A 12,648-nucleotide genomic window follows, 5' to 3' on the forward strand; every position below is an offset into this window, starting at 1 on the left:
ACATATCCACAGTGCATTTCTTAAAGTCAGGAAATTATCACTGATACAACACTGTTATCTATAGAGGTGATTCAGATTTTGCCAATTATTCCAATAATATCCTATTTCACAGAAGAAAATTCAAGATCATACTTTTATTCTGTTGTTGTATCCCTTTAGTCTTCATATGGACCTATGTTGTTTTTTGTTTTGTTTTTTTTTTTTTGCTTTTTGTTTTTGTCTTTCAAGACCTTAACATTTTTGGGGGTATATATTGGCCAGTTATTTTATAGAATGTTCTTCAATTTGAATTTGTCTGTAGCTTCAGGTAATACATTTTGGCAAGATTACCATAGAAATGATGCTCTATTCTTTTGATGGGACTAGATCAGGAAGTATATGATGTTTGTCCCATTTCTGGGCATTAACGTTGATCATGTGGTTAAGATTGTGTCTGCCTGGTTTGCCACTGTAACGTTAGCATTTTTCCTTTTGTAGTTAATCTATTTCTAGACAGACACCTTTCGACTTATGTACATATTTCTGTTACTGCAAAACTTTTACCCACTAATTTTGGTATCCATTATTCTGATGGTGATCACTGCCAAATTCCATCATTTCTTATACAGTTATTAGTTGTTGACTTTCTATGGACTTTCTCTTCTCCTGTTTATTTGTTTATATCACTATAGGTTATTTATTCGTTGGGTTGCAATCTATTACTATAATTATTGATATTTAAATTATCCCTGATTTGGCCCCTTTAAGCTGACTCCTTGTCCTTTTGTCATGTCCCCTTTTGAACACTTCCTTACGTTCTGGCACAAGATAGTTCAGATTCATTTTATACTTGAGCTACCACAGACCTGGAATCAGCCAGTTTTCCAAGGAAGCTAATTTGTGTGTGTTTTTTCTTTAAGTTTTTTTTTAATGCTTATTCATTTTTTTGACAGAGAGAGACAGAGCTTGAGCAGGGAGGGGCAGAGAGAGGGAGACACAGAATCTGAAGCAGGTTCCAGGCTCTGAGCTGTCAGCACAGAGCCTGATGCGGGGCTTGAACTCACAAACCATGAGATCATGACCTGAGCCAAAATAGGACGCTTAACCAAGTGAGCCACCCAGGCACCCTGAATTTATGTTTTAAGTAGAGGAAGGAATCTTATATCTTATGCTGACTTTCCAAAATAATATTGACAGATGAAACATGGAAATTCCTTTAAAAATGTCACCATTCTTTAAGATTAATTCATTCTCTCATTCACTGAGTTTCCTTTCTGTGCTTGGAGCTAAAGACTTCCAATATAAATGAAGTTTAACTCCGGTTCACATCTCAAAAATAATGTCAGAATAATTATTGTAGGCAGTTAACATGCCATAAATATTCCAAGATGAGCTAGAAACCTGGGAATTGAAGAGAAATTTGAGAAAAGAGTAGAGGTTGAATAAATAGAAGCTGAGACGACATTCAGTTCGTGGGTACAGCATGAGCAGAGGTATGGCACTGGAAATAAGCATGTCTTATTAGGGAATTTTGAGGAGCCTAACTGGTTGGTAGAGATAATAATGCTGGTAATTAGCGGCTAGGTACTATTTGCTGGGAGCGTGGATTCCAACCTGGCTCGTTTCCTACAGGCAACGAAGAGTCCTTAAATTGGGGGGCTAGGTAGTCATAAAGAGCATGTTTTAAGAAGTTTAATGTGATGTTATATTGCAGAATTGATTGGAAAACAGAAGACAACTTAGGAAACTATTAAAATAATTGAGTCTAGGGTAGTATGAGGACAAGTTGAAAGGAATTTGGAATGTAATTTGGAAGGAAGAAATGCTTTAATGTGTTGAATCAGGGTCATTGGAAGAATGGGGAACCCTGAAAGAAATAGGAAACTGGTGACCTTTATAAGGGAAAGAAAAGAAATAAATTGCAAAGAGGACCTCAAAAACAGGTTCAGTGATATCAAAATTGTATTTTAACTTTTTTTCTAAAATGCTTGATTAAAAGCCACAACTACTTCACAAAATTACTCCACTTTTTACACAAAACAATATAGTTTAAAAGCGATGACTTAGGGCTATATAATATTGTAACTATTAGACATGGTAATGCTTACTGAATCACAACACGTGTTAGAGATGTTTGGTAACAGCTCTTTCATCATTTTAGACTTCTAGTGAAATAGGACATTGCTGTGCTAACGTATTCCATCACGTTGCCAGTCTCAAATCAGATCTCTGGATTGAGATCCAGCTTCCTGATCTATTTGAGATGTCTGCCTCTCGTTGGCATTGGGGCTGAGAAATTTGTTTCCAAGTGTAGCATTTGGTTCTCTTTGTGTTAATGAAGTTCACATTCCCATCCCTGTCTTTAAAAGAAGATACTCCGTTTTCAACTTCAACTTTGTGTTGAGAAGAAATCACTAGAAACTAAGACCTTAACTTTCAAGATCTTAAAATCACCAAATATTGTGACGAAGACGTCTTTGCCATATGTTGAGGGATACACTCTAGTGTGGTCGTGTGGAAGGTGCCTAGGTCCGTACATGCCACAAGAAGTGGGAAAGGGTGTTCCTGAATAGATCTTCTGCCATTTCATTAATTTTTACAATTCAGCATAGCTCCGTGTTAACCAGACCATCCTTCTTTGCAGCTATAGCAAGAAAAGTGACTCAGTATCTCTCCAGCTACTACTTGTTATCTCTCCAGCTACTATCACTTCAGGCTTTCTGCACTGGCTCGAATCCTAGAGGTTCCATCTGAGAACTAAACCTCATTCAGTGCATGGGAGACCCAGCCGGCTCGTTCCCTCATTTGTTGATAAGTTAATATATGGACTTGCTAATTAAAACGTGTGGGAAGAAATTATTACATGAAAGTAATGTATTAACCATATAATGTGTTGGGATAGGGCTGGGTGACTGTCATAATTTCTGCCGCTACAGTTTCTAAAAAGGAAAATAAAGTCGGTTCTTTTTGTTGGGAAAGAAGATTTCATGTTATCTGTATTTGCAGGCTTTCTGGCTCCCATGCTGGAGGAATCCTTGCTGCGGGGGTGTTTTCATTCTCTCGTCTAACATGGCACTGGTCCATTGCAGCAGAGGTTTTCAGCTTAAACAATCTGTTTGTGGGGCTGCTTATGGCTCTTACTGTACATTTTGAGGAGGCAGCAACCGCCAAAGAAAGATCAAAGGTAACCTATTTTGATCAAAGTGAAATCACTTTTTGTTTTAATTTTTAGGCAGTTGCTATATTTCCTTTTAACTTTGGTTTGGGCGCTGTGTATCTGATTACTGTCAAGGTAATCTAGGCATGTCGAGAGAGAAAATATTCTGAGTGCTTTTACGGTGACCCGTGATAGCCTTTATACAACATGGGACTTTTTTCCTCTCAGAGTTCAGAAGCTTTCTGGAGAATGAGAGGATTGGAACCCCCTCCGAGTCCTATGGGAGAGATAGGCTTGGTGGTTAGCCCCACCGTCACGTGTGTGTGCATGTGCACATGTGTGGTCGTAAGAGGCCAAGCTCCAGACTGACCACCTTAGGTTATATGCCAATATGGTACATTGACTGACTCTCTAATTGCCAAAAAGATCCAATTTGTACTGTTGGGGCGGGGTGCACCTGGGTGGCTTAGTCAGTTAAGCATCCGACTCTTGATTTCGGTTCAGGCCATGATCTCACAGTCATGAGATCAAGCCCTGCATCAGGCTCTATGCTGGGCGAGAAACCTGCTTAAGATTCTCTCTCCCTCAAAAAACCCCCAAAATATTGTACTATTTTTTAACTATAAGAAGAGTATCAAATGTATAAACAAAGTAGTTCAGAAGAGGTTACAATAAATTGTAAGGCAAATGCTAATATCAGAATCATTTGAAATGTGAAGGAACCCGGTCTTCTAGGAGCTTACAGTCTACACATTGGAAAGTACCAAACCATCTTAGTATAGGCAACTTTTTGTTGCTAAAGAATATATGAACAGAAGAATACCCTGGTTTATCTGGGGTTTCCATAAACAGTTCTGTGATGCTTTAGAGTTTACTTTTTGTTCAAAATAACTTTTTCTGATTATGAAAGTTGCATATGTTCAAAAAAAGCAAAAACAGCACCCATGACTTGGTTTCTAAATAAAAAAGTGTTATACTTTATTTTACTTATTATTAAAATTTTTTTTTGACATTTATTTATTTTTGAGAGAGAGGGAGAGGCAGAGAGAGGGAGACAGAGTATCCGAAGCAGGCTCCAAGCTGTGAGTGCAGCTCACAAACTCCAAACTCCCAAACTCCCAAACCATGAGATCATGACCTGAGCTGAAATCAGAGTCGGCCACTTAACCAACTGAGTCACCCAGGCATCCCTATTATGCTTTATTTAATAGGAGAAAAAATGAGGGGCGCCTGGGTGGCGCAGTCGGTTAAGCGTCCGACTTCAGCCAGGTCACGATCTCGCGGTCCGTGAGTTCGAGCCCCGCGTCGGGCTCTGGGCTGATGGCTCGGAGCCTGGAGCTTGCTTCCGATTCTGTGTGTCTCTCTCTCTCTGCCCCTCCCCCGTTCATGCTCTGTCTCTCTCTGTCCCAAAAATAAATAAAAAACGTTGAAAAAAAAAAAAATAGGAGAAAAAATGAAACGGAAAGAATGACTGAGCTTTAGTTACAGGTTTTACTTCAATGACACCGTATCCTATTATTGTTAGGACTTATCTAGTCATCACACAGAACTTTCGGAAACTTAATTTGAAGGCAGTCATGTAAGGTCAAACTGCAGTGATTGGACGAGAATGGGCAATATTATAAAAAATAATGGTGATAAATATTAGTGTCTGTTGAAGTGTGACTGCTTGTGTCTAAGAGGTTGACTTCAGCCTGACCTATGGTACAAGTGCTTGGTTTTAATATAAAGAATAGTTTTTTACCATTGCACTTACTTACGAGTTTTAGATAAATTTTTAACTTAGATTTTTTTTTTTTCAGGTAGCTAAAATTGGTGCTTTCTGCTGTGGCCTTAGCTTATGTAATCAGCACACAATAGTACTCTATATTTTGTGCATAATACCATGGATTCTCTTCCGACTTTTAAAAGAGAAGGTAGGTTTTTGAGTGTTTTTAATGAAAATTCATAATATTTTATTAAGGCCCGATATAACATTTATGGCATCAGAAAATGTGTAGCTTTAAATTTTTTTTTAGTTTTCTATAATGTGTAAGTGACCTTGGGCTCTAACAACATTGACTGGAAAAAAAATAGGATTTACAAAAATGCAGTATTGATTGCAGTGGCATCTCGCCTGTTTCATCATTTTCTTAGTGATTCTGAACAGCACCTTGATAAAAATAGGAGTTACAACACTAGTAACAGATTTCCTTGATTGTTTTATTATATGTTCTAAGACAAAGGATAGTGTATTCATAATAGTTTATTCATTCATCCAGCTGTTTGTCAAGCCCCTGCTCGCCGCCAGATGCTACCCTAGGTGTTAGGGATGCAGCGCCCAACAAAACAAGACACTGTCACTGCTATTGTGACCCAAAGAATAAAATCTCTGGTAAATAACAATCCTGTTTTCTCAGAAGAGATTTCTGTAGAATTCAAGATGATTTATTTCAGCTTTTCCTTTCTCTCAAAGGAAAAATTATTATTAATTTCAATAGCGGTATAAAGCGACATGAGAAAATTACTATACTCTGTAAGGCGTTAGGAGATGTACGTAAGAAGGCAGGGAGCTGAGTTAGGTGTGAGTTTTTGGAAAGATAGAAGCCCTTTATTCTGTCAGTCTTCCTCCCAGAGGTGGAAACAATCTAAATACAAAGCCAACACTGGAGTCATTTTACTTATTGTTTATTGGTTTGTTAATTATTGTTTATTTGTCAGCTACATTTATTTATCATTTCATTGTTTGTTGCTATAGTCAGAATTATATTAGAAAATACATGTTTAATAAAATTATTATACAGAAATAGGGTAATTGTTCCAAAACTTTAGGTAATTGTATTTACTGTACTGGAACATATTTTGTCCTTAGCTTCTGGCAACAAAGCAAAAAGGATAACATGGAGGTTATAAAATTCTTATGCGATCAAAAATAGATAAAAACGGAACATAACAATTGACAGGAGAGATCAACTTTTTCTTGGAACTGGATTCTGTGAAGTCAATCACGTCCATTATGTAAGGAATATTAGCATAGCAGGCAGTGTCTAATAGTGGTATTATAGAATATACAGAAAGTTCTTTATCTGGTCTTTTATTATATAAACCCTTGATTTTTAAAGTTGGAGATATAACATAAAAAATATAATTCAGGGGCTCCTGGGTGGCTCAGTCGGATAAGCGGCCGACTTCGGCTCAGGTCATGATCTCGCGGTCCGTGAGTTCGAGCCCCGCGTCGGGCTCCGTGCTGACAGCTCAGAGCCTGGAGCCTGTTTCAGATTCTGTGTCTCCCTCTCTCTGACCCTCCCCCGTTCATGCTCTTTCTCTGTCTCAAAAATAAATAAACGTTAAAAAAAAAAATAAAAAGGGGCGCCTGGGTGGCTCAGTCGGTTGAGCGTCCGACTTCAGCTCAGGTCACGATCTCACGGTTCGTGAGTTCGAGCCCCGCGTCGGGCTCTGGGCTGATGGCTCAGAGCCTGGAGCCTGCTTCCGATTGTGTGTCTCCCTCTCTCTCTGCCCCTCCCCCATTCATGCTCTGTCTCTCTCTGTCTCAAAAATAAATAAACATTAAAAAAAAAAAAAAATATATATATATATATATATATATATATATATATATATATATATATATAATTCAGTGAAGACTTTTCTATAGAGTACAAACCTGAGGAGGCGCAAATATTTTCCTTGCAGATTGACAGATACACAGATGGGGGTGCCCTCACACCCTGCTGTCCGTGATCTTAGCTGGCGTCTTTTTTATTTTTCCAGTCTTCATTTTTTTCCTTTTTCTTTTTCCAGCTTATTGAGATACAACTGACATATAATAGTGTGTAAGTTTAAGGTATATAGGATGATGATTTGATATATGAGGTTACCACAATGTGGTTCTTAACACATCCATCACCTCATGTAGTTAAAATTGTGTGTGCGTATGTGTTGAGAACTCTTAAGATCTATTCTCATAGCATCTTTCAAATGTACAGTACAATACTATAATGACCATCCCCCAGACTTACTCATTTTATAACTTTCTCATTTCATAACTATTTGCACACTTTGACCACATTCACTCACTTCCCTCAATCCCTAAACCCCACCTCTAGTGATCACCAATCTACTCTGTGTTTCTGGGAGTTCAGTTTTTTAAGATCCCACGTATAGGTTAGGTCATTCATTATTTGCCTTTCTCAGTCTGACTTATTTCATTTAGCATAATACTGTCAAGTTTTATCCATGTTGTTGCAAATGGCAGAATTTCCTTCTTTTTTGTGGCTGAATAATACTCCATATTATGTATGTGTGTATATATGTTTTCTCTTAGGAATTTTATAGTTTCAGGTCTTTCAATCAAGTCTTTAATCCATTTTGAGTTAATTTTGTCTGTGGTGTAAGATAGTGATCCAGTTTTATTCTTTTGCATGTGACTGTCTGGTTTTCCTAACACCATTTTTTGAAAAGACTGGTCTTTTCCCCTTGTGTATTTTTGCCTCTCTGTCATAAATTAATTAACCATGTGTGCCTGGGTTTATTTCTGGGCTCTGTATTCTGTTCCATTGATCTGTGTCTGTTTTTACCCCAGTGCCATACTGTTTTAAATACTGTAGCTTTATAGCATAGTTTGAAAAGCCTGCAGCTTTGTTGTTTTTTTTCAAGATGGCTTTGGCTATTTGGGATCTTTTGTGGTTTCATACAAGTGGATTGTTCTATTTCTGTGAAAAATGACTTTGGAATTTTGTTAGAGATTGCATTGAATCTGTAGACTGCTTTGCATGTTTTAACAGTCCTAACTCTTCCAATCCATGAACATAGAATGTCTTCCCATTTATTTGTGTCTTCTTTAGTGTCTTTAATCAGTGTCTTATTGTTTTCAGTGTATGGGTCTTTCACCTCCTTAGTTAAATTTATTTGTAGGTAGGGGCGCCTGGGTGACTCATTTGGTTGAGTGTCCGACTCTTGATTTCCGCTCAGGTCATGATCCCAGGGTTGTGGGATCGAGCCCACATCAGGCTCCATGCTCAGCATGGAGCCTGCTTAAGATTCTCTTTCTCTCTTCCTCTTGCCTGCTCACTCTCTAAATAAATAAATAAATAAATAAATAAATAAATAAAATTATTTTAAAAATTATTTGTAGGTATTTTATTCTTTTTTGATGCAATTGTAAACAGAATTGGTTTCTTAATTTCTCTTCCTGATAGTTCATCGTTACTGTATAAAAAGAAAGCAACAGACTTTTTTATATTGATTTTGTACCCTGCAACTCTACTGAATTCGGTTAGTAGTTCTGACAGCTTTTTGGTGGAGTCCTTAGGGTTTTCATTATATAAAATCATGTCATTTACAAATAGTGACAGTTTTACTTTTTCCTTTCCAATTGTATGCTTTTTATATTTTTTCCTGCCTAATTGCACTGGCTAGGACTTCCAATACTATGTTGATTAAGAATGTTAAGAGTGGGCATCCTTGTCTTATTCCTGATAATAGTGGGAAAGCTTTTAGCTTCTCACTGTTGAGTATGATGTTAGCTGTGGGCTTGTCACATATGGCCTTTCAGTGACCATATACCTACTTTGTTGGGAGTTTTTATGGTAAATGAATTTTATAAGTGGTTTTTCTGCATCTGTTGAGATGATCATATGATTTTTATCTTTCACTCCATTAGTGTGGTGTACCATGTTGATTGATGTGCAGATGTTGAATCATCCTTGCATCCCTGGAATAAATCCCACTTGATCACGGTATATGATCCTTTAAATGTATTGTCAAATTGAGTTTACTAATATTTTGTTGAGGATTTTTGCATTGATGTTCATCAGGGATATCTGATATGGCCTATAATTTTCTTTTTTCTTTTCCCTTCCTTCCTCCCCACCTTCCTTCCTTCTTTCCTTCCCTCCTTCCTTCCTTCCTTCCTTCCTTCCTTCCTTCCTTCCTTCTTTCCTTCCTTAACTTTTGACATTTTAATTATAATGTGTGTTGGTGTGGGTATCTTTGGGGTCATCTTCTTTGGAAGTCTCTGGGCTTCTTGGATCCAGATGTCTCTTTCCTTTCCCAGGTAAGGGAAGTTCTCAGCAATTATTTCTTCAAGTAAGCTTTTTGCCCCTTTCTCTCTTCTCCTTCTGGGACCCCTATAATACACATGATTTTCTACTTGATGTTGTCCTGTGAATCTCTTAAGCTATATTCACTTTTACAACTTTTTTCTTGTTGCTGCTTGGTTTGGGTGAGTGCCACTCCCCCTATTTCAGCTCACTGATTCTATCTGCTTCATCCAGCCTGCTCTCGAACTCCTATAGTGTATCTTTCAGTTCAGTTATTGTATTCTTCGGTTTTGTGACTTTGGCACTGCCTTATGTTTATGTCTTTGTTGAACTTCTCACTGTGTACGTCCATTCTTCTCCCAAGTTTGGTGAGCATCTGTATGACTGGTACTTTTAACTCTTTGTCAGGCAAGTTACTTATCTCTGTTTGATTAAGATTTTTTTCCCCAGGGTTTTATCTTGTTCTTTCATTTGAAATGTATTCCTCTGTCTCCTCATTTTACTTGACTCTCTGAGGTTGATTCTTTATACTAGGCAAAATGGCTGCCTCTCCTAGTCTTGCAGGAGTCGCATCGTGTAGGGGATGTACCTCATTGTTTAACCTTGCTCTAGTTGTCTCTCAAACCTTTGTGATTGTCTGAGCAGCCTGGGTTTTCCTTGGTAGGTTCCAGTTATTGTGTCAAGGCCTGTGAGTGTTCCAGACGGAGGGATCTCAGCACCTAGTTTCAGGCTGATTGGAAACTAGAACTTCAATTAGCATCTTTAATGTATGCAAATATATATATATATGGTCCCGTGGGACTGTAATCATAGGCCTTGCTGGCCTCCAGACCAAGCAATCTGGAGGCCTCCCCTTAGGAACTGATGCAAATTCGGGGCTCTAGACGAGTATATGAGCTTCTTTCTGGGAGATGCCAGCAAGCTGTAGTGAGGCCAGGTGAGAGCTCAAAGATGGTATCCCTCAGCCAGCGTTCCCTGAGAGCACTTCTGTAGCCTTTAGATGTGTGGTAAATCTGAATCTTCCCCACCCCTCCGGCTGAAGTTTTTTCACAGGAAGGCTAAGGGTGTGTTTTAGTCTGTTGTCGGTGCAGCCCCTTGGGGATGGTAGCTTGTTAAGAACCGTCTTTCCAATGGTTTCAGACCCATAGGACTCCTAAATGCAATCCCCCTTGATCACCAGATCCACGCACTGAAGGGGCATCCCCTGTGTGGGCTGTGCACACTGGCTGGCTTTGGTAGAGCCACGATGGAGTGGCACACAGGAGTGGGACGCACTCACTGGCAATAACAGGGTCAAGAAAGAATGCCAGAAATGGTACCCTCCAGCGTCTCTGTCCCCAGAGAGAGTTCTACCAGGCTTCTGCGCCTACAGCAGACATTTTAAGATTAACAAATGAGGGGCGCCTGGGTGGCTCAGTCGGTTAAGCGTCTGACTTCGGCTCAGGTCATGATCTCGCGGTCCGTGAGTTTGAGCCCCACGTCGGACTCTGTGCTGACTGCTCAGAGCCTGGAGCTTGTTTCAGATTCTGTGTCTCCCTTTCCCTCTGACCCTCCCCCATTCATGCTCTGTCTCTCTCTGTCTCAAAAATAAATAAACGTTAAAAAAAAAAATTAAAAAAAGATTAACAAATGAATCTTCTTCACTTATGGTCTAGCACTTTCTAGACTGCTGCTTCTGTACCAGGTTTTGGGGCGAGTGAGTCTACACGTTGAGCCCTTAAGAACAGAGTCTGTGTTTCCTACAGCACTGTGAATTTCCTGAATGTTTGCCCCTTTGGCTTTCAAAACCAGACATTTGGTGGGGGGTTGTTACTCTGGTGCAGGTTCCAAAGGTTGGGGTGCCTTATGTGGGGCACAAACCCCATACCCCTCAGGGAGAAGTCCTGTATTTATGAGATCCGTCCTGACTGTGGGTTGCAGCATTGGGGTGAGGTTTTCTGTAAGACCATGTCTCTGCCTCTTCTACCCATTTTCAGGTGGCCCTTTTGTTCTTTGTTGTGGAGGCGCTTGTTCAGGTAGTTTTTAGGTCTTTGTAAATTTGTGTGCATGGGAGGAGGTGAGTTCAGAATCTTCCTACCCTGCCATCTTGAACTGCCTCCTGATTACTGAAGCTTTGTAATGTAGTTTGAAATCAGGAAGTGTGATGCCTCCAGCTTCATTCCTCTTTTGCAAGATTGTTTTGGCTATTTGGGGTCTTTTGTGGTTCCATACAAATTTTAGGGTTCATTTTTCTTTTTTTTTATTTTATTTTTTTTAACGTTTATTTATTTTTGAGACAGAGAGAGACAGAGCATGAACGGGGGAGGGTCAGAGAGAGGGAGACACAGAATCTGAAACAGGCTCCAGGCTCTGAGCTGTCAGCACAGAGCCCGAAGCGGGGCTTGAACTCACGGACCGCGAGATCATGACCTGAGCTGAAGTCGGCCGCTTAACCGACTGAGCCACCCAGGCGCCCCAGGGTTCATTTTTCTATTTCTGTTAAAAATGCCATTGGAATCTTGACAGGGATTTCATTGAATCTATAGACGGCTTTTTGTATTATGGACACTTAAAAATTTTTAATTCTTCCAATCTGTGAACAAGGGATATTTTTCCATTTATTTGTGCCCTCTTCAATATCTTTCATCAATGCCTTCTAGTTTTTAGTGTATCGATTTTTCACCTCCTTGGTTAAATTTATTGCTAGATATTTTATTGGTTTTGATGCTATTGTAAATGAGATAATTTTCTTTTTTTTCAGGCAATTTATTTTTAGTCTATAGAAACACAACTAATGTTATGCATTAATTTTGTATCCTGCAACCTTACTGAATTCATTTATTAGTCTAACAGATTTTTGGTGGCGTCTTCAGGATTTTCTCTATATAAGATCATGTCGTCTGCAAACAGAGACAGTTTTCCTTCTTCCTTTCTGATTTGGATGCCTTTTCTTTCTTTTTCTTGCCTGAATACTCTGTAGTACTTCCAGGACTGTGTTTAACAGGAGTTGGTAAGAGTGGGTGCCCTTGTCTTATTCCTGATCTTAGAGGAAAATCTTTCCTTCTTTCACCATTGAGTATGATGTTAGCTATGGACTTGTCATATGCGGACTTTGTTATGTTAAAGTAGACCCCGGATCAATTAAACCAGAATTATTTTAGGGTGGGATCAGCTACTGGCTCAGCCCTGCAGGTGGGTGAACCCTGGCTGGGATCTCTGTTTGGGCACCGCTGCCAGGAGGGACACCATCTGCCAAATCTGAGCACTGGTTGCTGAAAACCCTGCTCCCCATCTCCTGTCTGTGTGATCCCAGTGGTTGAGCCCAGCCAACCCCTTTCCCCCACCATGGTCCTCATGAGGTGAGAACTGAATGAGCCTCCTGGGAAGTGTCCTGCATGTTGGGGGAGCTGGATGTCCATCTGGGACTGTCTTTTCCCACTGGAAAAACTAGCCCCAGGGATGCTCTGCCAGTGCAGTGCGGTGCTGGCCTAGGGGTGGGGTGATGTAGTCAGA

The 12,648-nt window shown here is 39.6% G+C and overlaps 1 protein-coding gene across 8 annotated transcripts in view; it reads left to right on the top strand.

The window, feature by feature from the left end:
• The window catches only part of TMEM260 (transmembrane protein 260), a 101,112-nt gene that overhangs the window by 22,337 nt on the left and 66,127 nt on the right, over nucleotides 1-12,648 (top strand). For all 8 annotated transcript variants that reach the window (XR_013556102.2, XM_078448224.2, XM_078448223.2 and 5 more), the window contains 2 exons: nucleotides 2,986-3,163; nucleotides 4,939-5,052. Coding sequence is in view for 7 of the 8 variants with exons in the window: in XM_078448224.2 (XP_078304350.1) it covers nucleotides 2,986-3,163; nucleotides 4,939-5,052 (292 nt within the window). In the remaining variant the exon portion in view is untranslated. The remainder of the gene's footprint in view (nucleotides 1-2,985; nucleotides 3,164-4,938; nucleotides 5,053-12,648) is intronic.

Source organism: Panthera onca, chromosome B3 (genome assembly GCF_046562875.1).
Source record: "Panthera onca isolate mPanOnc1 chromosome B3, mPanOnc1 haplotype 2, whole genome shotgun sequence".
Taxonomy (NCBI): domain Eukaryota; kingdom Metazoa; phylum Chordata; class Mammalia; order Carnivora; family Felidae; genus Panthera; species Panthera onca.